Source organism: Eleutherodactylus coqui, chromosome 13 (assembly GCF_035609145.1).
Source record: "Eleutherodactylus coqui strain aEleCoq1 chromosome 13, aEleCoq1.hap1, whole genome shotgun sequence".
Taxonomy (NCBI): domain Eukaryota; kingdom Metazoa; phylum Chordata; class Amphibia; order Anura; family Eleutherodactylidae; genus Eleutherodactylus; species Eleutherodactylus coqui.
Window position 1 is genome coordinate 32,797,247 of NC_089849.1, and position 27,994 is coordinate 32,825,240.

Sequence of the window (27,994 nt, forward strand, 5' to 3'; positions counted from 1 at the left end):
CAACCGGCAACATGAGGTATGGAGACAATGGGGCAACCAGAAACATGAGGTATGGAGACAATGAGGCAACCAGAAACATGAGGTATGGAGACAATGAGGCAACCAGAAACATGAGGTATGGAGACAATGAGGCAACCAGAAACATGAGGTATGGAGACAATGGGGCAACCAGAAACATGAGGTATGGAGACAATGGGGCAACCAGAAACATGAGGTATGGAGACAAGGGGGAAACTGGCAACATGAGGTATGGAGACAATGAAGCAACCACAAACATGAGGTATGGAGACAAGGGGGCAACTGGCAACATGAGGTATGGAGACAATGAAGCAACCACAAACATGATGTATGGAGACAAGGGGGCAACCGGCAACATGAGGTATGGAGACAATGGGGCAACCAGAAACATATGGTATGGAGACAAGGGGGAAACTGGCAACATGAGACAAGGGGGTAACCGGCAGCATGAGACATGGAGACAAGGGGGGTAACCGGCAGCATGAGGCATGGAGACAAGGGGGTAACCGGCAGCATGAGGCATGGAGACAAGGGGGTAACCGGCAGCATGAGGCATGGAGACAAGGGGGTAACCGGCAGCATGAGGCATGCAGACAAGGGGGTAACCGGCAGCATGAGGCATGCAGACAAGGGGGTAACCGGCAGCATGAGGCATGCAGACAAGGGGGTAACCGGCAGCATGAGGCATGCAGACAAGGGGGTAACCGGCAGCATGAGGCATGCAGACAAGGGGGTAACCGGCAGCATGAGGCATGCAGACAAGGGGGTAACCGGCAGCATGAGGCATGCAGACAAGGGGGTAACTGGCAACATGAGGCAGGGGGACAAGGGGGTAACCAGCAACATGAGGCAGGGGGACAACTGTCAACAACTGGCATGCAGAAAGTGAGGATGGTGTCCAGCAATGAGACAAGGGGGCAACCGGCAACAATAGGCATGAAAACAAGATGGAAACTGACAACCAGATGCATTCAGACAATGGGGATGAAGACAAGATGGGGACCAGCAACAAGAGGGAAGGTAGTAACAGCAACAAAAGACATAGCGATTAAGGGGCAACTAGAAGCAAGAGGCATGGAAATAATGAGGCTTGGGACCAGCAATGAGAAGGGAGGGGACAATCGGTAATAAGAGGCATGGATACAAGGGGGCAACTGGCAACACGAGGCATGGAGATAATGGGAACCAGCAGAAAAAGAGAAGGGGGTAACCAGCAACAATAGTCATGGAGACAAGCTGGCAACCGGCAACAAGCGGCATAGTGCAAATGGTGATCAGGGTAAACAACAAAAGGGATGTAGGCAACAAATGGCATGGAGACAAGCTGGCAACCGACAGCTAGCGGCATAGTGCAAATGGTGATCAGGACGAACAACAAAAGGGATGTAGGCAACAAGTGGCATGGAGACAATGGGGATGGGGACCAGCAATAAGAGGGACAGGAGTAACCAGCAACAAAAGGCATGGAGAAAAGGGAGCAATGTGACAGATGGAGACAAGGCGGACAACCAGCACCAGTTTTGATGGAGCGAGGATGACAAGCGGCAACAAGAGGCATGGAGACAAGGGGGCAATTATGGATTTCCTAAACATGCCATCAAGAAAACTAAATGTTCTAAAGAATTAGAAGGTCATACAGCCACCCAGAATCAAAACCATATTAGTTGGCCTTATATAAAGTTTTTTTTATTGTTCCATAGTATGCAGTACACAATACATTAACCCACAAAACCTCTATACTCTGTAAATACCAGATAAGATGAGGTCAGGTAAGTCGTCCTTCAATTAATCTGATGGCCTGGTCTCCAGGGTTAGTAATAAAAAATATGAACCAGGGATGTTTACCTTAAAATGAAGGGGGTGTACATGGGGGTAAAAACCAGACAATGGTTTACCAGTCTACTAACCAGGATCCTCCAGAGTCTCCTCATCGTCTCAGCTATCAGTTGACTGTAAGCTCTGCTGCTTAGGGCTTCCTCTCTGGCACGGGACGGTTCTTTTCTGTAGATGGTGCCAATTTTTGACATGTTTCTGCAGAGAATAATGTTTCTTGATGATAGTCATGCAGAGTCTTCCTATAGCGTGAACTAAAAAATGTTCTTGTAATGCAATCGCTATACACATCTGTGCAATATATAGATGATTCCTGATGTCAGCAACCCATTTTAGAAGCCTGAAATGTAAGGACTTATTGGAAAGGGGCGACAATATTCATGGTAAAACTAACTTCTCTGTATATACAGTAAATTAACAATACTATGCATACACCTCCAATTTAAATTGGTTCTGCATTGTTAGCAGGGTCTTCCAAAAATAAGCTTATCAAAAGGTTCTGCTGTTGGATCCCAAAGTGGTCAGCTGTAATCAATGGAGAAGCCCAATTGCACTTTTTCAGTTCACCTGCAGTGCCCCCACAGGGAAAATGAAGCATTACATAGTTCCTATTGAAATCCATGTCTGTCTTTGTGATGAATGGACATCTTGAGTCCTCCAGAGTGAGAGACTCTGTTAATGACCTGGACTGCACTTATAGGGTGCTGGTTATTATAGATGTCGTTGGGGGCACCCCCTTCTTCCTAATCTCAGAATATGGGGGCTAATCAAGGAATCTGCTTGCCACCCAAACTGGATGGCTGGGTGGTGGAGGTGAAGTGTAATGGCAGCCCTGGTAGTCATCAGCTTTCATTATCTTAAAAGTACTTGGGACGCCCTTTACATTCTGCTTCCCATATGGGTGACTAACGGGTCTTGTTCCTCTGTATGCCAGGGAGTGCCAACAGGCCATTGAACTAAATCTTTGCCCCAGGTAAGGGAAAGCCAAGCTACGACTCTGATACACAGCAATTCAACTTCCGATATAAATGGTGGCCACAGAAAAGTAGTCTGGCACCAAACGTTTGTGAGAGCTGTCTGAAAAAAAAAAATCTGTCCCTGTTGCCCATTTCTTATACTGCTGAAGCAAAATGAAAGCTGCGCTGTGATTGGTTGCCATGGGCAACAAGACAGATTTTCTTTTAGACAGCTTTCGTAAGAGAACAAGGGTCCCATGTCCTCTGTCCCCCTTGCTGCAGGGTTACTGTACCCACCTCCCTTGAGGAGTGGACTGAATGAAGCGTTGGTCGCGCAATCGCACTAGCGTTCCATTCACTTCCAATGGGACTACGTAGACATTTGAGTGGCACCCGCACAAGTATTTCTGTCGGCCCAACTGAATTAAATGAAGTGCTGACCATGCATGTGCGGCCAGCGCTACATTAAGAGTGACCTCCCTGTGGGGGGATAAGCGACCCCTGCAGTGACAACAGAGCGGGACACGGAAGTCCCATTGTCGGGAATGGCAGGGATCTCAGCATTGAGACCCCACTAATTAGTAAGTTTTCTATTCTGCTGATGGGGGATACCTTGAAATTCTGCGACAACCACTTTAATGGGGATAAGCTGCAATGCTATATACAGTCATAAGGGGTGCTGTTCCTGGAAACCAAAGCAGATCCTTTTTTAATATAGTACCAACCAATTAAAGGGGCTCTGTCAGCTCTAAATTTAAGGGCTCATAGTAGCTGAAGCACTAAATCCATTGATGTGATTATAAGTGCCTATTCTGCTGCTTACCCCCCCCCCCCCCCCAACTATGTGCTATCGAAGCTGCCACTCACTGCATCTAGCGCAATACATAGGCACATAGAAGGAGAGAACTAGGCACGTGCATAGAATGCATTCAGCGGCGGCTCTGACAGCAGGAGAATACTGGGGGAGGCAAGTATAAGGGCCCATTCACACAGGCGGAGTTACTGTTCGTGTGCTGTCCATACTTTACGGACTGCATACAAACCCATTCAAGTAAACTGGTATACAAGCGTTTTTACTTTTTTTTTGTATGCGGACAGAAAAAAAAAAGCCGCAGCATTTTTGTCCATATTCATGCACTAAAATTGCACATAAAAGTATATGTGAGCATAAAAAAAGAGGCGAACATGGATGTTACATGCATGTGTGCTGTGTTTTTTATACGCAGTGAAAGCCTGAGAAAAGTGATATCAACAGGATCGTTTAACGTTTAAATTTTTTTTTGCGTGCGTAAAAAACTGCCCCACGGATGGCACATGGATGTAAAAAACACAATGTATGCAACACCCACACAGTATGGGCTGCGTCAGATGAGCATATGCGCATGTATGCTCACCTTAGCGCGACGGATTTGCGTGCCTGTGTACTTTACTCTATGTATTTGCACAGGCACGGCATGTTCACATGGGTGGAGGACCCCCCCAATACTGATTTAAATGGCTATCATAAGCCTAATGAGGTCCTGGTGTAGGCTTTTCCCGGCGGGTTTGCATCCTGTTGCATGTTGCGTGCAGATACACATCACGGCCGCAAAACGGGGGAAAGCGAAAGCATTGATTTCAAATATGCGTGTATGAAACCAGCCTAAAGTCACCTTCACAGGAGAGTATGCTCATTTGTGCGTCCCTCAGCGCACGTTTTTTGCGCACTGAACGGGGCTTTTTTCGCTCACATATCGCTGTATTTTGCTGTGCTTTTCGCACCTGCAAGATACGTTCCTTTGCGTGCGGAAAAACAAAGACGCACCAATTGGAATGGCTAATTAGTCTAATTAGTTCTAGGTGTGTTCTTTTCCTAGCAGAATTCCGCAGCGTATCACGCATCTCCTTGCATATTGCACGCGCATTTGTGAACTCCCCATTGACTTCTGTGGGGACCTTTGTTGTGCAGAAAAGTGGAGAACGCTGCATTTATTTTTTTTTAGGGAGGGGGGGGGGGGGTTTGTACTGTTGAAATGCATGTGCAAAATCCAGAAATGTGGGCAAACCCATTGAAATCATTGGGCTCTATTCTCTGCGTATTGTGTGGGCAAATAATCCTGTGTGAAGCCGGCCATAGGCTTCACTCACATGAGCGCATAAATGGCGATTGTGTTAACGGCCGACCGATATACGGCATCTGAGGCATTGGTTTCCAATACATTTGTTCACACGGGCGAATATATGGCGCAGAAATACGTTGGGCCGTCAAAAATGGAACATACGTGATCGAAATACGGCCGGTGTATATACGGTGGTTAAAAAGATAGTTCTAGAACTATCTTTCGACTGATATACGGCGGCGGCGGCTCCCATGGACTCCTATGGGAGCTGGAAAAAAAGGGAGAAGGAGGCAGTTTATCAGCGTCCAATGCTGCGAAAAGCTTACAGGTGCCTCTATATGGGCATTGGATGGCATCCCCAGGATTTTTGCAGAATAAAGGTTTTCCAGGGTGTGGCGTATGTTTTCTCTAAAAGAAAACGTCACTTCCGGTCGTGTGAACGGGCGAGAAAACGCAGTCCATGATCGGGGAAAAACGGCCATTTATGCAATGGGCGAATGTGGTCAGTGAATATGGACAGAAAATTACCACCATGTGAATGGGCCCCTGAGGGACGTAGTATCCAGCTTGATTGTAAAACATTTCTTTTTCTTTGTGAGGGGGTCCACCCCTCATCTGTGTATACGCTGACATTGTGGAAAATGCTATATCCACCGCCTCCTGCTTCTTTCTATGCGTTGCTATTATACGGCTGCATCTGTCATTTGCTGATATTAACTCCGAGGGATCCAGCGCTGTTAGGTGACTAAGCTGTTTCTGCCTCTTCAGTATATTCCGCCCCTCCCTGCCATCATGCTGCATAGAAATCGCTAAAGCACATTCCCTGCAAACGCTTATGTACTGAAAGCAGATATAGATTCGAAGGGATTTCCTAGGACTATTATAATATTGATCACTTATCCTCAGAATGCAATCAGTATCTGATCAGTGGGGGTCCGCCACTCAGGATTCCCCATCAGCTATTTGAAGTGGTTGCAGCACTTGACTAAGCGCTGCGACCACTTTGTTGCATACCAGGCACAGTGCCGTGTGTTTCATAGTGGCTGTGCTTGGTATAGCATCTCAATCCCATTCACGTGAATGAGATTGAGCTGCTATCAGGCCATGTGACCGATAAACGTGACAACAGAGGCCTGAGAACAGGCCATGGCACTTACCCAAGCGTCATGGCCTCTTCAAACAGCTGATCGACTACCGATCTGATACTGATGACTTGACCAGAGAATAGGTCATCAATATCTAAGTACTGAAAAAACCCTTTTAAAGGGCTTCATCGCCTTACATACATGGGAGGCACTCATGCAGTATGGCCTAAATCAATATGCATTCTAATGCGATTAATAAATGCACTTGAAATGAGGTAAGAGGCATAACAGTACCTCAAAGTATTTCCAGCTTTCCAAAGTCTGAATTTCTATCACTGTGTTAGGGTAAACTTGGGTGTAAGCCAAACTTCATGCTGCTCTGCTAGCTAACACAATGAAACCCCGCAATGTGGATTTAGGGAAATATTGGTTCTCTTTGTGGAGAGCACCAAGTTGGCATCATGTAGGCCATGCAATGATTCATGGGGGAGAAATGTATGCAAATTAACTATTCTTCTGAGAAGAAGGAAGATTGTCTTTTAGAAGGGGCTTTCTAAGCCAGAAATGACCCCTGAAGAACGAGACTCCCAGTGATCCGATGTACTCTGTAGGAGATGTGAAGCAGATGCTCAATTTCCTTGCAGTGCCACTTCAGGGAAAATGAAGCATTAAAATGTGCTTTTTTAAACCAAAGCTCTAGTTTCAAGACAAAGTATACCCCCTACCCCTCCCCTTTTATTTTCTGCCCAAACTGGAGGATCTCTATAAATCAATGAGCTGTTGGTGTAATGCCTGAGTATACTGGGTCCTCCACTGGAAGAGGTCTTGGTAGCCACTCACCACTGACGAGGACCCTCAATGGCAGACTCAACTCAAAATCCCCTTATAAGATATTTGAAAATGAGTTTTCTAAACCAGAGAGCCTCTTTGTAGAATTATTTGCAGTATTGTGTCCTTCAAAGGGGGATGCTAAGGCCAATGAAAAAGTTAGAACAACACTACTTAAAAGGGCTGTATGAGATTACAGTTAAAAAGGAAATAGCGCCACTTTAGTTCATAGGCTGTGACTGGTATTGCAGAGTTCACTGAAATGGTTAAAAGCTGCAATACCAGTCACAGGCCACAGACAAGAGTGGTGCTGTTTTTTGAATCTCATCCTTCCGCTTTCCAAAAGCCCTCTGAAAAATGAGAGGTGGAATGTGATGCAAGAAGTCACTGCTCTATATTTCCCTTGCGCTCCTCTTGACAATTTCCTACATACTATACTGCATTTCCACTATGGAGCTCGATGTCTCTACTGCATCAGAAGAATCTAAACATATATTTTTTTTAATTTATATTCCTGTCTGGATTCTTTCTGTTAACTTGCAGCAAGACTTGAAAAAGAAAACCTTATTGCATAATACACAGATCAGTAATAGTCCTGGCAGGCTGGTGACTGTAATTGGTAAGTTCAAATTCTGCCCTAGAACTCCCGCTGGACGCCCCAAGCACTCTGCATGTAATGTTATCAGTCCCCCAGCAGCTGGTCCGAGGGAGTTATCCCCACCAGGCCTGACTGCAAAATTATCGAAGCAGTGACATGGCTTGTCTATGGTTACTGTTATTTACTAGGTTCATTATATCGATGCATCTAACTCCTCCTATTACCCCATATAACCTCTCCTATATCTCCTCCTATTACTCCATATACCCCCCTATATCTCCTCCTATAACTCCATATAACCCCCCTATATCTCCTCCTATTACTCCATATACCCCCCTATATCTCCTCCTATTACTCCATATAACCTCCCCTATATCTCCTCCTATTACTCCATATAACCCCCTATATCTCCTCCTATTACTCCATATACCCCCTATATCTCCTCCTATTACTCCATATACCCCCTATATCTCCTCCTATTACTCCATATAACCTCCCCTATATCTCCTCCTATTACTCCATATAACCCCCCTATATCTCCCCCTATTACTCCATATAACCCCCTATATCTCCTCCTATAACTCCATATAACCTCTCCTATATCTCCTCCTATTACTCCATATAACCCCCTATATCTCCTCCTATTACTCCATATAACCCCCTATATCTCCTCCTATTACTCCATATACCCCCTATATCTCCTCCTATTACTCCATATACCCCCTATATATCCTCCTATTACTCCATATACCCCCTATATCTCCTCCTATTACTCCATATAACCTCCCCTATATCTCCCCCTATAACTCCATATAACCTCTCCTATATCTCCTCCTATAACTCCATATAACTTTCCCTATATCTCTTCCTATTACTCCATATAACCCCCTATATTTCCCCCTTTACTCCATATAACCTCCCCTATATCTCCTCCTATTACTCCATATAACCTCCCCTATATCTTCTCCTATTACCCTATATAACCTCCCTTATATCTCCTCCTATTACTTTATATAACACTCTTATTACTTCATATAACCTCTGCCTATATCTCCTCCTATTACTTCATATAACCTCCCCCTATATCTCATCCCAATACTTCATATAAACTTCCCCTATATCTCCTCCTATTAGTCCATATTACCCCCTATATCTCTTCCTATTACTCCATATAACCTCCCCTATATCTCCTCCTATTAGTTCATATTACCCCCTATATCTCTTCCTATTACTCCATATAACATCCCCTATATGTCCTCCTATTACTGCATTTAATCCCCTATATCATCTTTTTATTACTGAATTTAACCCCCTATATCTCCTCCTATTAATATTTATAACCCCCTATAAGTCCTGCTATTACTTCATATAACACTTTATATGTCCTGCTATTACTCCATGTAATATCCTATATCTCCTCCTATTACTCCATTTAACCCCCTATATGTCCTCCTATTACTACTCCACATAGCCTCTCTGTATAATCAATGTATTGTTTATTGCCCGCTATTCCCCACTATTAACACTCCCATCATAGGTCATGTGGATTGGTGTAGCAGGATGTCCTATGTACAACGCCGTGCTCTTTCATTGCTCCATTGTCCTTCCCTCCATCAGTATACCCTCAGCTCCCCCTCCTCCTCTTGTCTTCCAGGTCTGGTGACGTCACTCAGCTTCAGCACCAGGGACAGCAGCCTCTCCCCATCCTTCTCAGCTCTGCTCCATCCATCCTGCTAGCCCATAGGAGGGGGCAGAGAGCCACAGGCCTGCAGGAGGAGGTGGGGAGGGGTCCTGGCTGGTAGGGGGAAGCCTGCAGGCCTGCTGGTGGTCCAGAGCAGTCCTTTGTGGGGATAGGGAGACGAGTTCTTCAGATTTGCATGGAACCAAGCTTCATTCAGTCGGCCATGGCTTTAGGCTTGCCATCCAAGAAAGCTTCTTCAAGGAACATTGCTGTGGAGAGGAAGAACCTTCTCACTGTGTGCAGGTTAGAGCTGGGGCTCATGGGGGCGCTGTACTATGGGTCATAATGCATTAATGTAAGGAGGATAGTGTTTTAGGAAAAGATAATTGGGAGGGGGGGGGGAAGGATGCAAAAATGGCTAATGGGATTCATAAGGCTGGACAGTGAATAGATAGTAGGAAATGTGGGGTTATGGGGATTCTACATCCAGCCTCTCTATGGTTTGTCTGCATCGGGAAAAATATGGAGAGAGGATAATAAAGAGTTAAAGCAACGTGGTTGTAATGATTTCCACCGGACCTTATCACTGATGGGAAGGATTGAGGCTCAACTGTCTATGGGAATGCATGTAAGATGGTCACAGGAAGTGATATCACAGCGAGAGATTGAGTGACTTAGTCACAAGCCGTGTGGCCGGATTTAGAATATGAGGATATTTATGGAGGGTGTGAAGAGAGGAAGTGGTCATTAACCATCACTGTGTTTGACTCCATTAACCGTATGCTGGCTCACGCACTGATGTCACTTCTGAGATATCCATCACCCGTGATTGCATTATTGGCGTACATAAAATTCCGTAAAATACAGTGAAGGTTCACCAAGGGTTAACCTGCATATTAATACACAACATACAGTCATTGACAAAAAAAAATAATGCACCAAGTAGTAGTTAATGGAATCAGATGAAACTTTCTATGTGTGATTGTAATAATTATATATATATATAGTGATTAGGATATTAGTGTGAAAGGATACATTTGTTGGAGGAAGCTATACAATACAAAGTAGGCTCTAGCACCCTGCATACTGCTGCCTCTAGTTTGGATACAATATGTGATATAGGCCAACATGGAGCCTCTATACCCTGTTGTACCGCCTCTAGCATGGATACGAGATGTGATATGGGCGAGCATGGAGGCTCTAGTACCCTGTCAGCCACCTCTAGCCTGGATACAAGATATGATATGGGCGGGCATGGAGGCTCTAGTACCCTGCCAGCCACCTCTAGCCTGGATACAAAATATGATACGGCGGGCATGGAGGCTCTAGAATCCTGTTGTACCCCCTCTAGCTTGGATACAATATGTGATACGGGCGAGCATGGATGCTCTAGTACCGTATCGTACCACCTCTGGCATGGATACAAGATATGATATGGGCAGGCATGGAGGCTCTAGTACCCTGTTGTACCGTTTCCAGCTTGGATACAAGATATGATATGGGCGGGCATGGAGGCTCTAGTACCCTGCCAGCCACCTCTAGCCTGGATACAAGATATGATACGGCGGGCATGGAGGCTCTAGAATCCTGTTGTACCCCCTCTAGCTTGGATACAATATGTGATACAGGTGGGCATGGATGCTCTAGTACCGTGTCGTACCACCTCTGGCTTGGATACAAGATATGATACGGGCAGGCATGGAGGCTCTAGTACCCTGTTGTACCATTTCCAGCTTGGATACAAGATATGATATGGGCAGGCATGGAGGCTCTAGTACCCTGTAGTACTGCCTCTAGCTTGGATACATGATGAGATACTGTAAGACATGGAAGCATACAGGTTCCATATGGTGTCCTGCAGCACGTTTGCCCTCAGTGTTACAACTGAGCCTCTAGATCCTACACACTCATAGGCCGCCGAAGCCAGCATCCCACCGGGTCCCATAAATACTCGATCAGCGATAAATTTGCCAACTGTGCAGGCCAAGGAAATGCGGCAACCTGGCAGGGGCATTCCTGGGAAACCCTTGTGTGTGCTGCAGAGCATTATCCTGCTGGAAGCCTCTTGGAAGCTGCCACAGGAAGAAGACATGTGGCCGCAGGATGTCCTGAACATATCGCTGAGCTGTCATTATCCCTCGTACCACTACTAGGGGTGACCAACTGTTATCCCACCAGACCATCACATCAGCAGGGGGGGGCAGTGTGCCACTCCACAGCAAAGCCAAGTTTGAAGCGCTCACCATGAGGCCTCCATATACGAACATGACCGTCATCTGTGTCCAAACCAAACCTAGATTTATCAGTTAATATAACATGGTTCCAGTGCACAGCAGTCCAAGTTTCTCGTTCACAACATTGGGGTATTAATGGCAGGGCACGTAATGGGCCCAATGACAACAAAGTTCCTTCTGCTAAGGGCCTGGAAATAGTCCAAGCAAAGACGAGTCTGTACCGATGGGATCACCAGTGTTTGGATGGTGGACAACAAAACTATTTGATCCACCAACAATCATGAGCAAATCTATCAATCTTCTCTACTGGTGATTGCCATGTGTGCATACCTTCACCGAACCACTGCTCCCCACACCTCCTAACAGCTTGGTCAGAATGGCCTAGGTAGCGGGCAAGTCTTCAAAACGACCAACGTTCTTCGGCTGTGTATATGTGATGGTTCATTTAAACTCATAGGGTGAAATTTATGTAGCTTTTAACATTAGTTTTCTGCTGTTTTAAAAAGTTTAATTTTTTAGCTTTTTTTGCTCTACATGAAGCTTTCAGAAAATGTGTATTCTCCACAGCCCATAGGATTTACTATAATTTACACCAGAAACTGGCCTAAATTATAGTGGAAATATACGGCAGATCATAGCTATGCAGATTTTATAGTCTGGTGCAAGGACTGGCTCGACATGTGCCAAATGTATTAAAGTGACCCTCCAGTTTTAGGACACAGTTCTGTCCCTGGACTGAAGGCTGGGGGAATATTACCTGCTGTCGTTCTTTTATGTCGATACTCCTCCAATCCACTGGTTCAGGATCTTGTTTTCTTCTGTCCAAGATGGCCACTGCAATTTTCTAGGTATTGTGCACTGTTCCCTGATTGGCCAGCACTGATTATGTGTGCAATATTGGCCAATCAGAAAGCAGGTATAATGCTTTCAAAGACTAACACTACCAATTCGCTGTAAGGACTTGGTAGTCTGAAAATTGCATCGGCCATTTTGAATAACTGAAAACAGTAGCCCTAACCAACGGATCAGAAGGGCAACAACACAGAAGACTGACAGCAACTAATATAACTGCCTTCTCTGGTTCCAGGACAAACGTTTGCCTTGAAACTGGGGGGTCACTTTAAGAGGCTTAAATACAGGGGTCCCCAACTCCAGTCCTCAGGGACCACCAACAGGTCATGTTTTCAGGATATCCTATAGTAAGAACACCTGTGGCAATGTCTGAGGCACCGACAATAATTACATCACCTGTGCAATACTGAGGAAATCCTGAAAACATGACCTGTTGGTGGTCCCTGAGGACTGGAGTTGGGGAACACTGTCCTAATATACCTCACTCTAGGGCACTTTTTATGTAGACCTTGGTCTAAAACTTTGATCTAAGTACATTTTACCCATAGTTTTTATGGCTTTTTTTGCCAAAGACTGCAGTGTAGTTCTATAGGACCCTGCTGGAATTATTTAAGGGGTTTTAGGGTTGAGGGCACAGTTATACCTTTAGGTGGCATTATTGTGGAATCTGTAACAAGTCTTAGTGTACGAGGGCCAGTGACTGATTCCCTTTAAAGGGGGTATCTGACTTCAGAAATTGATGGCATATTACTAGGATTTACCATCAATGTCTTTCTGGTGGCTGCTGGGAACTCCCACTGATTGCTAGAATGAAGTACCAGTAACGCTGCACCCTTCTTGCTGTCTTTAGAGATCATGGTCAGCCTCTTAAGTGAGAAAACCCCTTTAAATATTTCAATGACTCATGTTTGCTTCATCCTGATGATCTAATAATTTTGCTGCCATCACTCACTTGTTATTAACCCTATAATTGTATACCAGATTCTCAGTAAAGACCCTCCTGGAAAAATATACAGCAGAGCCGATTGATGACTCCTCAGAAGAATTTGTGAACTTTGCTGCAATTTTGGAACATATCTTGAGTCATCGCTTCAAAGGTGAGAACTGAGGAGATGCATGATGGGAGTCCAAGGGGGTAAAAAGAAGATGGGTCATTGTATTCCAATGGGCTGAAACTGATGCCTATACAAAAAAACAATATCGTACAGACTCTTTCAAGACTTGCAACCACCGAATTGGCAACTGTTGTCTTACTCGCATGCTGCTTTTTGCATATAAGTGCCACTTTTTAACTCTGTTTTTGGTAATGACTTTTTCTTGACATTTGCCACCCAAAGTTTGCATAAAAATCTTATGACGTTGACTGTTAGATCTGGCAAAACAGCAGAACTCTCGCTTCATGACCCGCCAATGGAAAAATGTTGCAAGCTACGTTGCAGCCATTGCACAAAACCTGACAAATCCTGTTTAAACTTTTTGCAATGTTTTCAAAGTCCTTTTTTGACCCCCCCCCCCTCCCCCCCCCATAGGTAAACATTTAAGTTGTGGCATGATGGTAGTTGGTTATGGAAATGCTGCATGTGTATAATTTTGTTGCCTCGTCGCAAGTGGTGGTATCGAGACACAGATTCAGGATACGATGCCACAAAAGGAATTACAAAAATATACAATATTTATTTATGAACAAACAAATGAAAATAGAAAATGGTATATTAACAAGTCAACTATTAACTTTTACCATAGATTCACCTATGGCTAACTGAATCCTAAGATCAATAATACTTTATGCGCAATACACAATAACTGTAACACTTTATGGACTATATCCATTACATCCGATAATTAATGAGGTCATAAGGCCGACTACAATGCATAACTTCACTCCCATATATCCAAGTACAATGTCTCTTTAAATAACTCAGTCCATAAGTCAGATTTGAGCACCTGGAATTATCACAATGTCAATATCCACAATGTCAGCCCTTCCTATAGCAGGCCTGCTAACTTATTGTTTCTAGCTGTGTGCACACTTAGTGTTTTAACTGAGGCCGACCTCACTTACAACTCAATGCCAATGAACTCCTCAATGTCCTACCTGATATTGATCCTTTGCTCTACAGCGCAATCCCGTGGTCTCTCTGGACTCCACATAGTTCTTTTCTCTGGATCCTAGTATTCACCTAAATAGTAGAGCAGCAGCTCTTTGAACAGTCCCTCTCGCAGCCCTGGTGTTCCCTGCAGGCCCTTGTACTCTGGATCTGCAGCGCTACTTTCAGTCCTTACTACCCTTTATTTTTATAGTTTCTCCTGTGTCTCTCCTGGCAGTACCCAACAGCACCTCAGCTCTATACTCAGTCCCTGAGCTTCTGCTGTAGCACAGCTGAAAGTGCTCCCTTTTTTTACATCAGGGCATCATTACACTAGAATGTTCCCAGTGAGCATGCTCAGTCCTTACTCTCTCCTTCATCATTTTAGGACCTTCCAACACAAGACCTCCTGACAGCCAATTCCAGCACAGCATATTGGAAGCAATATCTGGGTGCAGTTTTTTCAAATTGGCCACTTGAAGTTGCTACAACCCCAGGTTTCCCATCTTCATAGCAACTTAAAGGGGATGTCCGAGTTATGGAAACCCTTAATACCGGTTCCCTCATGCCTTAAATTTAAACAATCAGTGGTTGCTCACTTCTCTCCTGCCGTCTGCTCCGGTCTCCACTCTCTATTTAGAGGCAGCGGGGACGTCCCGTAAACCTGCTGTAGAAGCCAATGACAGCACTCAGCCATGATTACTGAACGCTGTAATTCACTGCTGCAGCTTGTTTGTAGATGGGCTCAGCATCTAAAGTGATGTCGCAGCAGAGACTGGAGCCAGTGGCGGAAGACAAATGAGGGAGTGTGGAGAGGTCAGTAACCGCTGATTTTTTTTATTTTTTATTTTATTTTTTTTATTTTAAGGCATAGGCTACCTGGTGACAGACATGTCCTTAAATATGACAACTCCTTAAGGAAGCCCCTTACAGCCTTGTGTGTAATATACAAGTTTATAGTGACCTATAAAGAATGTTGTACAGGTGACTTATTTCTTTTACCATAGGCCATGTTAGCTGGTTCAGCACAGATGGACAGAGAGGATTCTGGGATTATATCCGCATTGCTTGCAACAAAGTGCCCAATAACTGCATTAGTAGTATTGAGAATATGGAGAACATTAGCACATCAAGAGCAAAGGTTAGTACTTGTGTAATAATGTTATTGGGCATGATTAGGACCTGTCCTATGTAGATTGGACATTATTTTCTTAAGCAGTCTGAGTCGTCAGTGGTGTTCAGGAGATAGAAATGATGCTGCTAGATACAGTTCGCTTGCAGCTGCCATTGAAGATGAGTTTAAAGAGGTTATCCAGTTGTAAACTATTGATGTAATGGCGGAGGTCTGCCACTTGGGACTCAGTTGTTCACTTCACAAGTTTGCTTGTAAACTAAGCTGATTTCTGCAGGAAGCAGACAGCTCTGTTCTCACTACAGTGGCCAAGCTTGGTGTTGCAGCCCTCTGACATTCACTTCAATGGGAACTTTGCCTGTAATACCAAGGCTGTCCACCGCAGTGAGAACGAAGCTGTCTGCTTCCTGCAGAACTCAGCTTCGTTTACAAGTAAATTGGTGCAGTGAACAGCTACTTGATGGGGGTTCCAGATGGCAGACCTCCACCGATCTACAATTGATGGCCTATCCTAAGTAGAGGCCATCAATTTATATCTGGGCAACCCCTTTAAGGGCTTGCCACTTAAAAGTTTTATAGTGAGCTCCATAATACAACAGTATATAGTAGCTTATAAGCTTCCTCTAGTACTGGCTTCTGGCAGCCAGAAGTTTAATAATAAACTCCTATTAACACCTTTACACTGATTTTTTTTTTTTTTTAAGTTGTTAATTTTCTTCCTAAATACAAACTTTAAGCAAGTTTCTGAATAGCCTTCAAAATTTCCAACCATTTTTTGTTGTGTTATCTATGTAACTCTTTCACCTAATTGTCTAACCTGCAGACTTGGACATAGATTCCACAGCACATTGCTTGTGGCTGTGTCTACTGTCTGCTCGCTCCCTCTTTTATCTCTTAGGCCATATTTAAATGGCTGTTTGCAATTTGACCCGAGAAATTTGAGCACAGCGCTCATCGAACAGTACACACATACCTGTCTGTGTGCTGTCTAATATACACAGACCCTGCACACTGCATGTGCTATTGTCATCCATGAAAACAGATGATAATAAAACATACAGCGCAGCAATTTTTTTAAATTTATATTTTTCACATGGACTATCAGTCCATGTGAAATGCAGTCATGTAAATAACCTCATAAGTAATTATAGGGCTGTGCGCTATCCGTGAAATACATGGACAGCACATGGCCCAAATATATTGCTGTCTGACTGGGCCTTAGAGATGACAGCAAGGAGGGTGAAGAGTCTGTGCACATCAGATCAGAAAATTGAGAGGGGACAAAGCATCCAGGTATTCAGAAAGGGCAGATCACAAAAGATTCTAAGTAGGGAGGAAGGCCCAGACAAGACCATTTTCAACAGGAGTAGTAGAGTGAATCTCATGGGCTGTGTAAAAGTTTAGAAAGAAAGCAGAAACACACTTGGAAAAGTCTGCAGGGGGAAGAAAAGATCACTCCTCTGCATTAGTATGTGTCAGTATGAGGGAGAATAGGTTTCTTGTGGAATGTAGAAATAGAAAACCTTAGAGGAATTAAGCTGTACATATAGCAAACATCAGTGATGAGCGAACTTTTGAAAAAGTTTGGTTGTTCGACTCAACGAATTTTTGTTTGTTTGGTCGGACTTAGTTTGAAGCAAACTGGAACTTCACAGTTCCCCCTAAAATAGGTGGTGGTGGTCCAGTGACTCAGCGGTTAGAACTGTTGCCTTGCAACACTGGGGATCCAGGTTTAGATTGGAGCAACATCTGCATGGAGTTTGTATGTTCTCCCTATGTTTCATGATAATCACCTTTTATGTACATATTAAATAGTGCTTATTTGTCTCCGATATTATCCTTGGTCAGATTTGGACCCAGGACCCTAGTACTGCAAGGAAACCGTGATAATTTATTATAATTAACCCGACAAATGGCTATAAACACCACACTGAGATATTTATATTAACAGCTCAGAGATAAGAAAGATACAAATATCAGAACAGCCGATCCTGATATGATATATCGGTTAGTGCTATCTTCTCGCTGCCGGTACAAATAATGGTGTGCAAATTTATCACTGATGCATTGTGGTCCAGACACCTATTGGAGTTTGTTTGTGTAGTAGCCATGAGAGCTTCATGTTTATTGATTATTTGGTCTGCAAATGTACTGTGGCCGTCTAAGTGCATCATTTACAGGTGGTGTTGATTCTTTGTCCCACGTGACTGCGTGTTTTCCACCAGTGCATTGGAGTTCCCATGCATGAGCGTATTATTTTACCCTAATTAGGGCATAACCGATTTGCATTAGGGTATTCCAGGTAGGATCGCCCTTGTCAGAGCGGCTATTCCAGCTTTGATTTGGCAGGGCCCAGTGTATATATAGGGTTATATTTCGAGGCATGTATTTTCTATATTGTGCTCCCCTTTTTCCCTTCATAGTGAATTTGTATATTTATTTGGCAGTTCAGGAAGATTATTAATAATATTTTTAATTATTTAGAATAAAGGTTAATTTTTAATGGCAATCTTTCCATGACTTTATTGGATGTTGTCCCAGATCAGATTTTGTACCTAAGACCCCATCATTGCAATGCAACAGTGTAAACTGTGAGGTCCACCAACTTTTTTCCAGTGGGTTTGGCCAGGATAAACCACCTGAGGTTTGCTACAAAACAAACTTTTAGTAAAGTTCGACCCAAAACTGGGTTTGAATGGTTTGGTTTGCTCAACACTATCCAGCATGTATGGTCATGTCCAGAGGGACATGACCATGTGAGAAAAGTACGAAACTAGGAGCAGGTTGCAAAATCTATTGGGAAGGTTTGAAAATGAGTGAAGGAATAAAGATTGGAGCCTGAAACTCAATGCAACTGTTTTTAAACTCAAGGTTATATGAATGTATGTGGATTTGGAGCTCCATACCAGTAAGATGAAGCTCTGACTGTGATAAGGAAATTATGCAGCACACAGTGTTGGGTCTACAAGCTACATGATAACAGGTGGACGTTGACTTTCAGCAATTTCTGGATTATGTATGCTGTATTTTATTGTAGGGCCGGGCTTGGATCCGCCTGGCTCTTATGGAGAAGAGGCTCTCGGAGTACATAGTGACCGCGTTAAGAGACACCAGGACCACCAGGTGAGCAACAAACTCCATGTATAATAGACTTATGTACTCCTCTTTACAAAATTGACATGTTTGTTGTAAAGTTTTTAGAGTCCTTGCATCACTGTGTGTGCATGATATACATTTTTTCAAGTTGGAATTAAAGGGGTCGTGCCTAATGTGTCCTAAAGTAGTAGGGAACCTCCCCACTTCCATGGGACTGCCGGACATAGCCAAGCGCTTGAACTCTATATCAAGTGGTGCCATTGCAATCAATGGAGTGGTGGCACGCATGTGCGACAATGTTGCCCTCACTTTAGGACATGCCAGAAGTTGGACCCACACTAATCTGCTGGTTATCCCATATCCAGGACATAGACGGTAACTTTTTTCAAACATGGCACAACCCCTTTAAATAGTCTCGGACCTTTCTAAGTGTGTTTAAGGAATAAATCCACCATTAATCTCTATAATTCGGATGTATGACTCCCATCCTTCCCTAATACATAGTTGCAAGGATCCAAGAAGATGTGATTTGGGTTGCTGTATGTGGCATCCTTACAATGTAGCGCTAGCTACTGTATTTTCATTGTCCCTATGCCTTTGTTATCATAAAGATGGTCACCAGTGAGGTCCTAACGTCTCAGTGCCTATAACTTAATGATTTGCCCTTGCAACAATCCTAAAAAAAAGTCTTCACTGGTGACCTCCTGCTTCCTCCATGTCACAACCAGGCACAGGGACTGCAAAGCAGCTCTACAGTGTGAGGACCGCACATACAGCAGCCCAGATCTCAGCTTCCCAGTGCACCGATGTCTAATATGTTATAACTCTTCATTATGACTATACATTGGATTGTGACCATGGGTGCTCAAAAAGGCAAGTGATACTTACTTTTTACAGGAGGTTTTACGATGATGGAGCCATCTTACTACGTGAAGAGTCGTCGGTACTCACAGGGATGCTGATAGGATTGAGTGCCATTGACTTCAGGTGAAGGAAGCTTATAAATTTAATACATTCTTCCAATTCATTCTCCAGTTTAAGGAAATACAATGTCTATCTCTATCACATTTTTGCAGCTTTTGCTTGAAAGGGGAAGGAATTGATGGGAAGACCACGGCAGTCATAGATTACACCCCATACTTGAAGTTCACTCAGAGGTGAGTATAAAAAGATGTGTGCTCCATTCATAAAAGGAGACAACCCTCTTTGGGAGCCCGGAGCAGTCGGACCCTTACCGATTAGACACTTATTCCCTATCCTGTGTATAGGGGATAACTAAATCCTGGAACAACCCCTTCCTACTAGACCGCATTCTAAGAGTGTCTACAAGTGATTGTCCTCACTGTCTATAGCTTAGAGTTCCTTCAACTTAAACTTTACTCCAACCATGAGCTTCTTCTTGGTCCCACTTTTACTTGTCCTTCCCTTCGCAGCTATGATTACCTAAGTGAGGAGGAAGATCGAGAGAGTATGGGGGGCAGTAGCAGCGAGGACAGCTCCCCAGAACACCCCTACCTGCCACTTCTCACGGATGAGGAGAGCTGGTACAGCAAGTGGCGTAAGATGGAGCAGAAATTTCGTATTGTCTATGCACAAAAGGTAAGTGATATTTTATAATCGATTATCTGTTAAGAACCTAAAAAGTGCAAGAACATTAGTACCCGGTCAAACCTTCCCATCTGTAGGCGTAGCTACTACTATGGGGCATGGCAGCCGAGGTTAACCACTTGCACTCAGGTTTGGAGAATAGAAGAGCTTGAGATCAAGCCAAAGCAAATTAAATTATTTGTGACCAAGAAACAAAGGAAATAGACATAAGGGGCAGAGTAGAGACCAAAATAAGGGCAGACTTTTGTGTCCTAAGTTGGCTTGCTTGTCATACAGTGGGTCCCAATTCCAAATTCAGCTTGGTGCCCCCTGGTCTCCTGGCACATTTCTTGCTCTCACCAATGCAAAACGTGAGAAAACAAAATCTGAGTAGGCTGTTAGAAACACAGTTACACATGGTCGAATATATAACAGGTTGTCACATGAAGATGGCCACCTCCATATGCCCCATTAGGGCAGACTGATCCAAAAGGAAACAGGTGAACCCACCAATGGTCCTTGAGCCAGGAGTGGGCCACAAACGCCACACACACCTGCATAGCACGTATAGATAGGCAGTACATACAGCATCTCAACCAGCCTATATGTCCATATAATAAGCTGGCTATAACCTCTATCTATGTAGAGGCTGGCGGAGATTACATTTAGGTGTGTTGACAGACTGGTTATTATCTTCACCAAGGGGTCCATCTTCTTAACGCTGCAACGAGGGCTCCTATCGTCAATCATCCTGCAACTGCTTGCTGAACATAGATCTGAGAGGGCCACTAGTCCAAGGCAAGAGCTATTCAGCAGGCTACAGCGGGGGCCCCCAAGGCACAAGTAGTCTGGACCAAACACTAGGCAGAAGGTCTACTACTGAAAAAAAGTGTGTCCCGTCACCTGTTAGGGTCAATACCTGCTGGGGGTTGTAGTTCCCCCACAAATTGCTTTATTGAAGGGTTAGGTCACACGAAAACCACACTAACAATTCAGTTGTACCTCTAATCTGCATAGTATTCAAATTGACCATTAATGACTACATGAGTTTGCTGGTAAAATTGTTCACTTGCAAACCCCCGCAGCCGGTAAAAATATACTTGCACTCCAGTCCGACCCTGCATTTGGGCATATTCATATTGTAGAGTGGGGTCCCTTACTTTGTACCCCACTCTAGTAGTCCAAGTACAGAGCAACTAGGAAAGAGCAGCTGTCACTATGGCAGACTTGGCCCATTGTACGAATTTCTGGTTGCAAGGGAAATATATGACCACCCGCAAATCCTCTCAGCTGGCTGCTAGATGCTTCTGAAGCTGGAGTAGCAGTGATCAGCTGATGGCTAGACCGACTTTAATTACAATTTTTTATTATACTGGATTACTGTGCAATATATATATGGGCAAACTGCACTTCTCTGAAGACTAAGCACGATAGCTAATGTCTCTGAATAAGCAGGGAATGCTGGGAGATATGAGCTCAGTAGCTTGCAAATTTGAGAAAGCTTCCATAAAATAGTATTCTACGGTTTTCTATTTTTGTTCTATGGATTTATTTTTTTTTATTAATTAGAAGCCTGCCTCGTGCCGTCAATGGTCTTACTGGGAAACTGCCGATCTGATCTGTTACTTTTCTATCTCCTTATATGATCAATAGAGACTTAAGTTAATAAACTTAACTCAAATCAATGAGGAAAAGCTGCTGTAAAACCTGTGTTGTGATGACTGATTGCAGAGTTCCCTCCATGGCAGATGATCTAATGAGCTTGTTCTTTCATTACTGGAAGCATATCTGCAGATGAGGATGATGGCAGATATCTTCTTTTGTATAGGAGCATTGCAGCGGGAGCGGAGCGCCGGTCACGTCACTTGATTGTCCTTTTGTTTGCAATAAAGGAAGACCTTGGTGTAGAGTTGTTCCCTGGAAGAGGACTCTTGGACCTTTCATGCACTCTTTGTATAGGAGTAGTCAGTGATGCCACCTATACTATACTTGTGCCATAAAAGGTGGAACGAGATTTTTCGCATCTAGAATGATTATTCCATACCTAAAGCTGGCCAAACACAAGAGAAATTTTAGCCGAACCCACCGATATTGACTAGATCAGCCAACTGTTTTTGTCTTGTCAATCTGTTCAATGACAGACGTTTTAAGGAAAAGAAGGTTGAGATCTGATGGAATTTCGGATGCCCAATACTTTGTTCTGAGAGTATAGTCCACTCCTTGCATTGAATGAAACATGCGGGCTCAGCCAAGCCAACTGCATGCTTAGGGTAGAGTCAGTCGAACAAGCGTTGGAGCGACAACTATTTTATATGTGGCCAGCCTCAATGGAATCCGCTTGATTGATGTCCTATATCTGGGCAGCATGTTATAGAGCAGGAGACGCTGAGCAGATTGATATATAGATTTAATTCCTGCTCATTCTGAGCTTAGACGTCCAGTGGGTTGTCTTATCCCTTATTCTATAAGCATACAAGGAGCAGGAATTAAGAATGAAAATATTACTAGTTCTACTGAATTTTTCCTCCTAAAACGTTCTATCAATCTGCTCAGCTCCTACCGGTATTAGCTTACTCTGGAAATGAGTAGGATCCATCATGATTGGCTTTTTTGTGTGAACCTAAATGTATGATAATACTGTTGAAGCCCAGTCCACCATGTTTTATCTCCAACGTTTCTCCTTAGGGTTACCTGGAGGAGCTGGTCCGTTTGCGAGAGTCTCAGCTGAAGAATCTAGAAGCTGAGAATAAGAGGTTGACCCAGAGACTCAACGAGCAGGCAGAACAGAGTCTTCAGGAGAAGCACCAGCTGGAGGGAGTCATCCTCGAACTGCAGGAACAGCTGTGAGTGAGACGAAGCACATGGAACTCTCCGACATAGAACTCCTAGAGAGGAAAGTACCTCTATATCTACCCCTGAGTAGTGACTGGGGTAGATATAAGGATCAATCCCTACAATGACCACAGGTTTTGTTTCCTCTACCTTCTCGCACGGTGCTTTCCTTTTTACAAGCCATGTCAATCGGACATGTGGGCATATTTGTTGCAAACCCTGGTTGGCCATAGACCGCCGACTTGGCACAGACTCCTCTGTTGTTATTCCTGGTCGCAGGACATTTATGTGTCCACTCCAAGCAGAGACCTTTCATACGTGTGTACACTACAAGTTCCTAATATGGGCTTCAAAACTGTCCCTCATTGGAAACACCCTCATAAACCATCAGAAGGGAAAATCCACCCATAATAGGAAAGTGATGCCAGTTCTTCCCAGAAATGAAGTGGGAGGGTGTATAAATAACATAGCAATAGGCCATAATTGATATGGGGTCAGCAGTTGTGGAGGTCACAATATGCCATAAGTCCTATACACTAATGATGGAGGCAACATTTGCCAATCACTGCCAAACATATACCCATCATGCACTGTGGCATTTCATAACTAGTGCATTCTTTCCCTGTAATTCCAGCACTGGGCTACTCCCTTCTGAAAATGCCCCCATCAAACAGTTCAACTCAAGCATTGGGGCCCCTCTGGTAAACCAGTGGCCCTCCCTGGGCACCCTTAATGATAACGAGACATCTGTTAAGCCCTCGCTGTACAGGAGGTAAGACACACACCACAAGACATCTTTAGTCTGAACGTTCGTTTAGTCTGCACCATATTTCTCATGTCCTGATGTTAACTTATCACAAACTGACTCATTTAAACTAATCTTCCACTTTTTAACGTTGCGTCTTCTGTGGTTTTGTGGAAATGGTGAAGTCCATATCTGTGTGGAATCAAATCTTGCTTAGATGTTTTGTATTATAGGACAGCATTCATTTTTCAGGATTTCAAGACTACATGTTCCAATCATTGAGGGATATGGTATAGCTGTAAGATGTCGTAAATGTCTGGGACCCCACCTATTGGGAGAAGGGTATTCCATTATTCTTGTCATGCCAAGCTAAATGCACAATGGCAAGGAACGTTGAAAAAGGAGAAAGCAAAATCACTTTGTTTTGCTATTTTCGTAAACCCCCGTCAATTTTAAAGGGGTATTCTGGGTATTTAAGCCTGAGCAGTATTGATCACCTGTCCTCAGGATAGGTCATCAATAGTTGATCAGCAGAAGTCTTCAGCTGATCTCAGTCTCTGCACTCACTGCAACGGGACGGATGTTTACCAGTCTGTTCACATTGGTTTCAAAGTTGGAAGTGCAATAGAAGGCATAGTTCCCACTGAAATGAATGGCAGCTGTTGCACGTCTGGCTGCAACCCCCATGTAGACATATGGCCCTACTGCTATGAGTATGGGAGCTGTGTGGCAGTATGGCGGACCACTGATGCTCAACTGAGGAGAGGTCATCAGTACTGAAAGTACTTAATTGCCCTTTAATGGAGAGCACAACAGGCATGCCCAGCTTGCTTTTCTATTCTCCCCTTCCCCTCCCTTTCTTGTCCGCCATTGACTATTTTGCTTACCACAGTGGGGGGCATGAAGACCCTCCTGTTCTTCCATGCCATAGACCCCCAACTATTGTATGTATGTAAAAGATCTGCCATAAATATCTATAGTCAGTATATCCCTACATCAATTACTGCTAACGAGTTGGTGTTTTAACCCTTTACAATCCACTGTCTGACCTCTGAAGACATTATGATTTAAGGCCATACAGCTCCGATGTTGGAAAACGTCCATCGGGGTTCTCTTACTGTATATTGCTAGCCTCTCTGCTGTCGGAGCCTACCCAACGTGTCACCTCATGCAGTACTGGCTTTAGCCAGCAGATAGCGCCGTTGTATAATGGCAGAAAAAGAGTAAGCCCCCTAGGAAAACCAGGATACAAATTGGATTGCAAAGGGTTAAGATCCACTGGAGTTGTAAACCAACTTCAAGATCATGAACAAGAGGTTGCCATTGCCTGTCTTCGTTACCGCCTGCACTGAGTGTCTTGTCTACACCATTAGTCTGCAGTAAACCCCATTCATACTACTTTGTTCTCTTTAAGGCATATTAAGATGTTTACAGTTAAAAGGAATCATGGGAAATTTTTTAGGCTCAGTGACAAACATTTATGTATCCGTAATACAAATGGGTGTCCCGATCTAGTAGTCATCATATAGTACTCTTGCATGTCATCGGCCATGGAAAGTCGATGACATCTGGGATTTTTATGGCATATTCGTAGATTATGCCATAAAGGCCTCATAGACGTCGGTCGTGCCTCTGAGATCCGCTTCTGTCGCAAGTTCTGAGGCCAACCATGGATTAAGTGTAACAGAGAACTTTGCTGTTTCTGCAGTTCTTGAGCTATAGAAATAACGAAGCTCGCTGTGCTATGCTGTTTCCGTAATTCCAATTCACTTCTATTGGAGTTATGGAAACCACGTAAAACCTATTTGGCTGTTTCCATAACTTCTTACACTCCCAGCTGCATACAGCCAGTCTGGGTGTGGTCAGCCTAAAATCTTAAGATAGGTACAGGTCTCACCTCTGCAATTTGTACTTAGCTGAGAATACCCTTTTAAAGATTGTTCAAAGAGAACCCAATAGTAGGATGACCCGTGGAGACTGTTCGCTAGACCCAAAGAACATCATGAACTCTACCCCTTAAGTCATTCTTCTCATAGCTGACATTAGTATATTGGATTGGGTATCCTTAAAATGATCCAGCATTGCCCATTAAGTGAGAGAACGAACAGGGTTTTATAGGATTAGAAAAACCTGACTAATTTCTCCTACAGTGCTACTCCTATCCATGGGTTGTGTCTAGAATTGCCTATTTCTGCTGTCCAAGATGTTTATCTAATACACACTGTGGACTGCTCTCTGATGGACCAATGCTGATCACATGAGCAGCTCTGCCCCATATGAGAGTAGGCATATTGCATTAGTAGTCTAATACTATGGGGGAATAGGTAGTCTGAGGACTGAGTTGGCTATCTTGGACAGCTTAAAACAGGACTTGGAACTGGTGGATCGGAGGGACGGCAGATAACAACTGCAGGTAATATATCCCCGTCCCCTCTGGTCCCGGGACAGAATTTTGTTTAATCCCTTCTCTCATAGGATCCGTACATAGATAGTACATATAGGGGAAAACCCTATAAACTGTGAATCCTGAATGCCCACTGTCTGCATAGTAATAGTTGCCTCCTAATCTGATGATCTATACTATTGTCACCATTGTCTCTTCTCCGCAGACACAGCTACCTGAGCACAGAACATCTGTCAGCTGAGCTCAGCCTGAGCTCTGAATCCCAAAGGGGAGATGCAAAACAGGACGGGGAACCATGGGGTCCTATTGGTAAGAAGTGTTAGTCTCCCGAAAGGATGGAGTATGGACTCTATTGATTGATAGACAAAGTAATGTGGACAGGTATATACAGGAGTGTTACTATAGAGCAGTGTTCCTCAACCCATGGCTCTTTAGCTCACACCATGCCCTGATGGCCCATAGTTAGAGATCACTGTTGATAATAGGTACAATGCTTAGCAACATTTGTCACTACCTACTTGCAGTACCATTTTTGACCATGATCAGCCACAACAATTATATTTCATAGACTTCGATGTCATAGCACCCATCCCCCCAGTGTTAACTTTGTAATAGTTGTAAACTATTGATGGCCTATCTTCAGGATAGGTCATCAGTTGTGGGTTGGTCAGGTCTGTCCCCTGGGACCCTCATTGATCAGCTGTTCTCTGGGTTGGCGTACTTGTGCACTGAGCTGATTTCTGCAGGAACCAGACTGCTCCATTCCTATTGCAGTGGCCGTGCTTGGTATTGCAAACCAAGTTCTCATTCATTTCAATTGTATCTGTACCTTCAATACCAAACCTGGCCCCTACAGTAGGAATGGAGCTGTTTGCTGGTGCACTAGACTACCGGCCTGGTGAACAGCTGATTGGCAGGGAACTCTCAGGCGATAGACCCCACTCATCTGCTATTGATGAACTATCCTGAAGATAGGCCATCAATACTTTACAACTGGATAACCTCTTTAACTGGAAGAATAGTTGCATAATCTACTGTATATGCTGTTGCCTCTGGGGTCATTGTGTTTGACTTCTCTAACTTTTTGTCCTCAGGTAAGGACCCCACTCCATCCATGTTGGGCCTTTGTGGATCTTTGGCATCTATTCCCAGCTGTAAATCTTTGCCAAGCCTGAAATCCAATGAATGCCTTGTCAGTAATAGCAGTGAGACGAGTCCTACTGGGAGCCCCAGCTGAGAATTTTCTGCTAGACATTTCCAACCACATTACGTCCCGGCTGCAAGATAAGAAGCCCAGTAAAGTTCAATATGCCATTACCTGTTCCCATGTATATGCACGGGCTCAGCTAGGACTTCCAACCTTATCATGCCACTTTCTGAAAATGATTATTAATCCTATATGAAGGACCTATAGAATAGCACACGACTCTTAATCCACCACCCAACAGATGATGAGTAAATTCAAGGATGACCAGTTCTTCTCATCTTTCCTTGAGACCACTTGAGTCATGACAAATCACAACCTTGGAGACTCTTGAAACCCAACAATTTTATAAGTTTTGGCACTTCTTAGAGAGGCATCCAACACGATACAAGTGATCAAGCTCCATAACTTCATCCACCATTCGAAACCTTTTAGAAAATATTTGACCCAATATTCACCTCCTCACGCTCATGGACCAGCTGGAGACCTTCAACTCATGAACCCTACGAGGGCAGAAGTTGGCTCCATTCCTTTGTCTTCGTCATTCATCATGTTGTGTATGATACCACTGGTACAAAACTGTGCTTGTCATGGAAACTGCCTTTTCCAGAGGATGCTGTGCAACTCTGTCCAATAAACTGATAAACTGTGTGAGTCTGAAGTTAGTTGGTGTTTTGGGTTGAGAGGTTGAACCTAAGAAGGAGGATTATGGTCAGATATCCA

At 44.0% G+C, this 27,994-nt stretch overlaps 1 protein-coding gene across 3 annotated transcripts; it reads left to right on the forward strand.

The window, feature by feature from the left end:
* Positions 1-364: 364 nt before the first annotated feature.
* On the forward strand, positions 365-27,917 carry RUNDC3A (RUN domain containing 3A). 3 transcript variants are annotated; one of them, XM_066586751.1, is made up of 12 exons: positions 365-379; positions 9,072-9,401; positions 13,166-13,281; positions 15,279-15,412; positions 18,441-18,526; positions 19,397-19,486; positions 19,576-19,656; positions 19,933-20,098; positions 22,772-22,929; positions 23,553-23,690; positions 26,273-26,376; positions 27,162-27,917. In XM_066586751.1, exons 2-12 carry the CDS (start codon positions 9,295-9,297, stop codon positions 27,302-27,304), a joined length of 1,323 nt encoding a protein of 440 aa, XP_066442848.1. In that variant the 5' UTR covers positions 365-379; positions 9,072-9,294; the 3' UTR covers positions 27,305-27,917. The 3 variants fall into 3 exon arrangements, with proteins under 3 accessions (XP_066442848.1, XP_066442849.1, XP_066442847.1); XM_066586750.1 differs by lacking the exon at positions 365-379 and having other exon boundaries at positions 8,977-9,401; XM_066586752.1 differs by lacking the exons at positions 365-379; positions 23,553-23,690 and having other exon boundaries at positions 8,975-9,401.
* Positions 27,918-27,994: the final 77 nt, after the last annotated feature.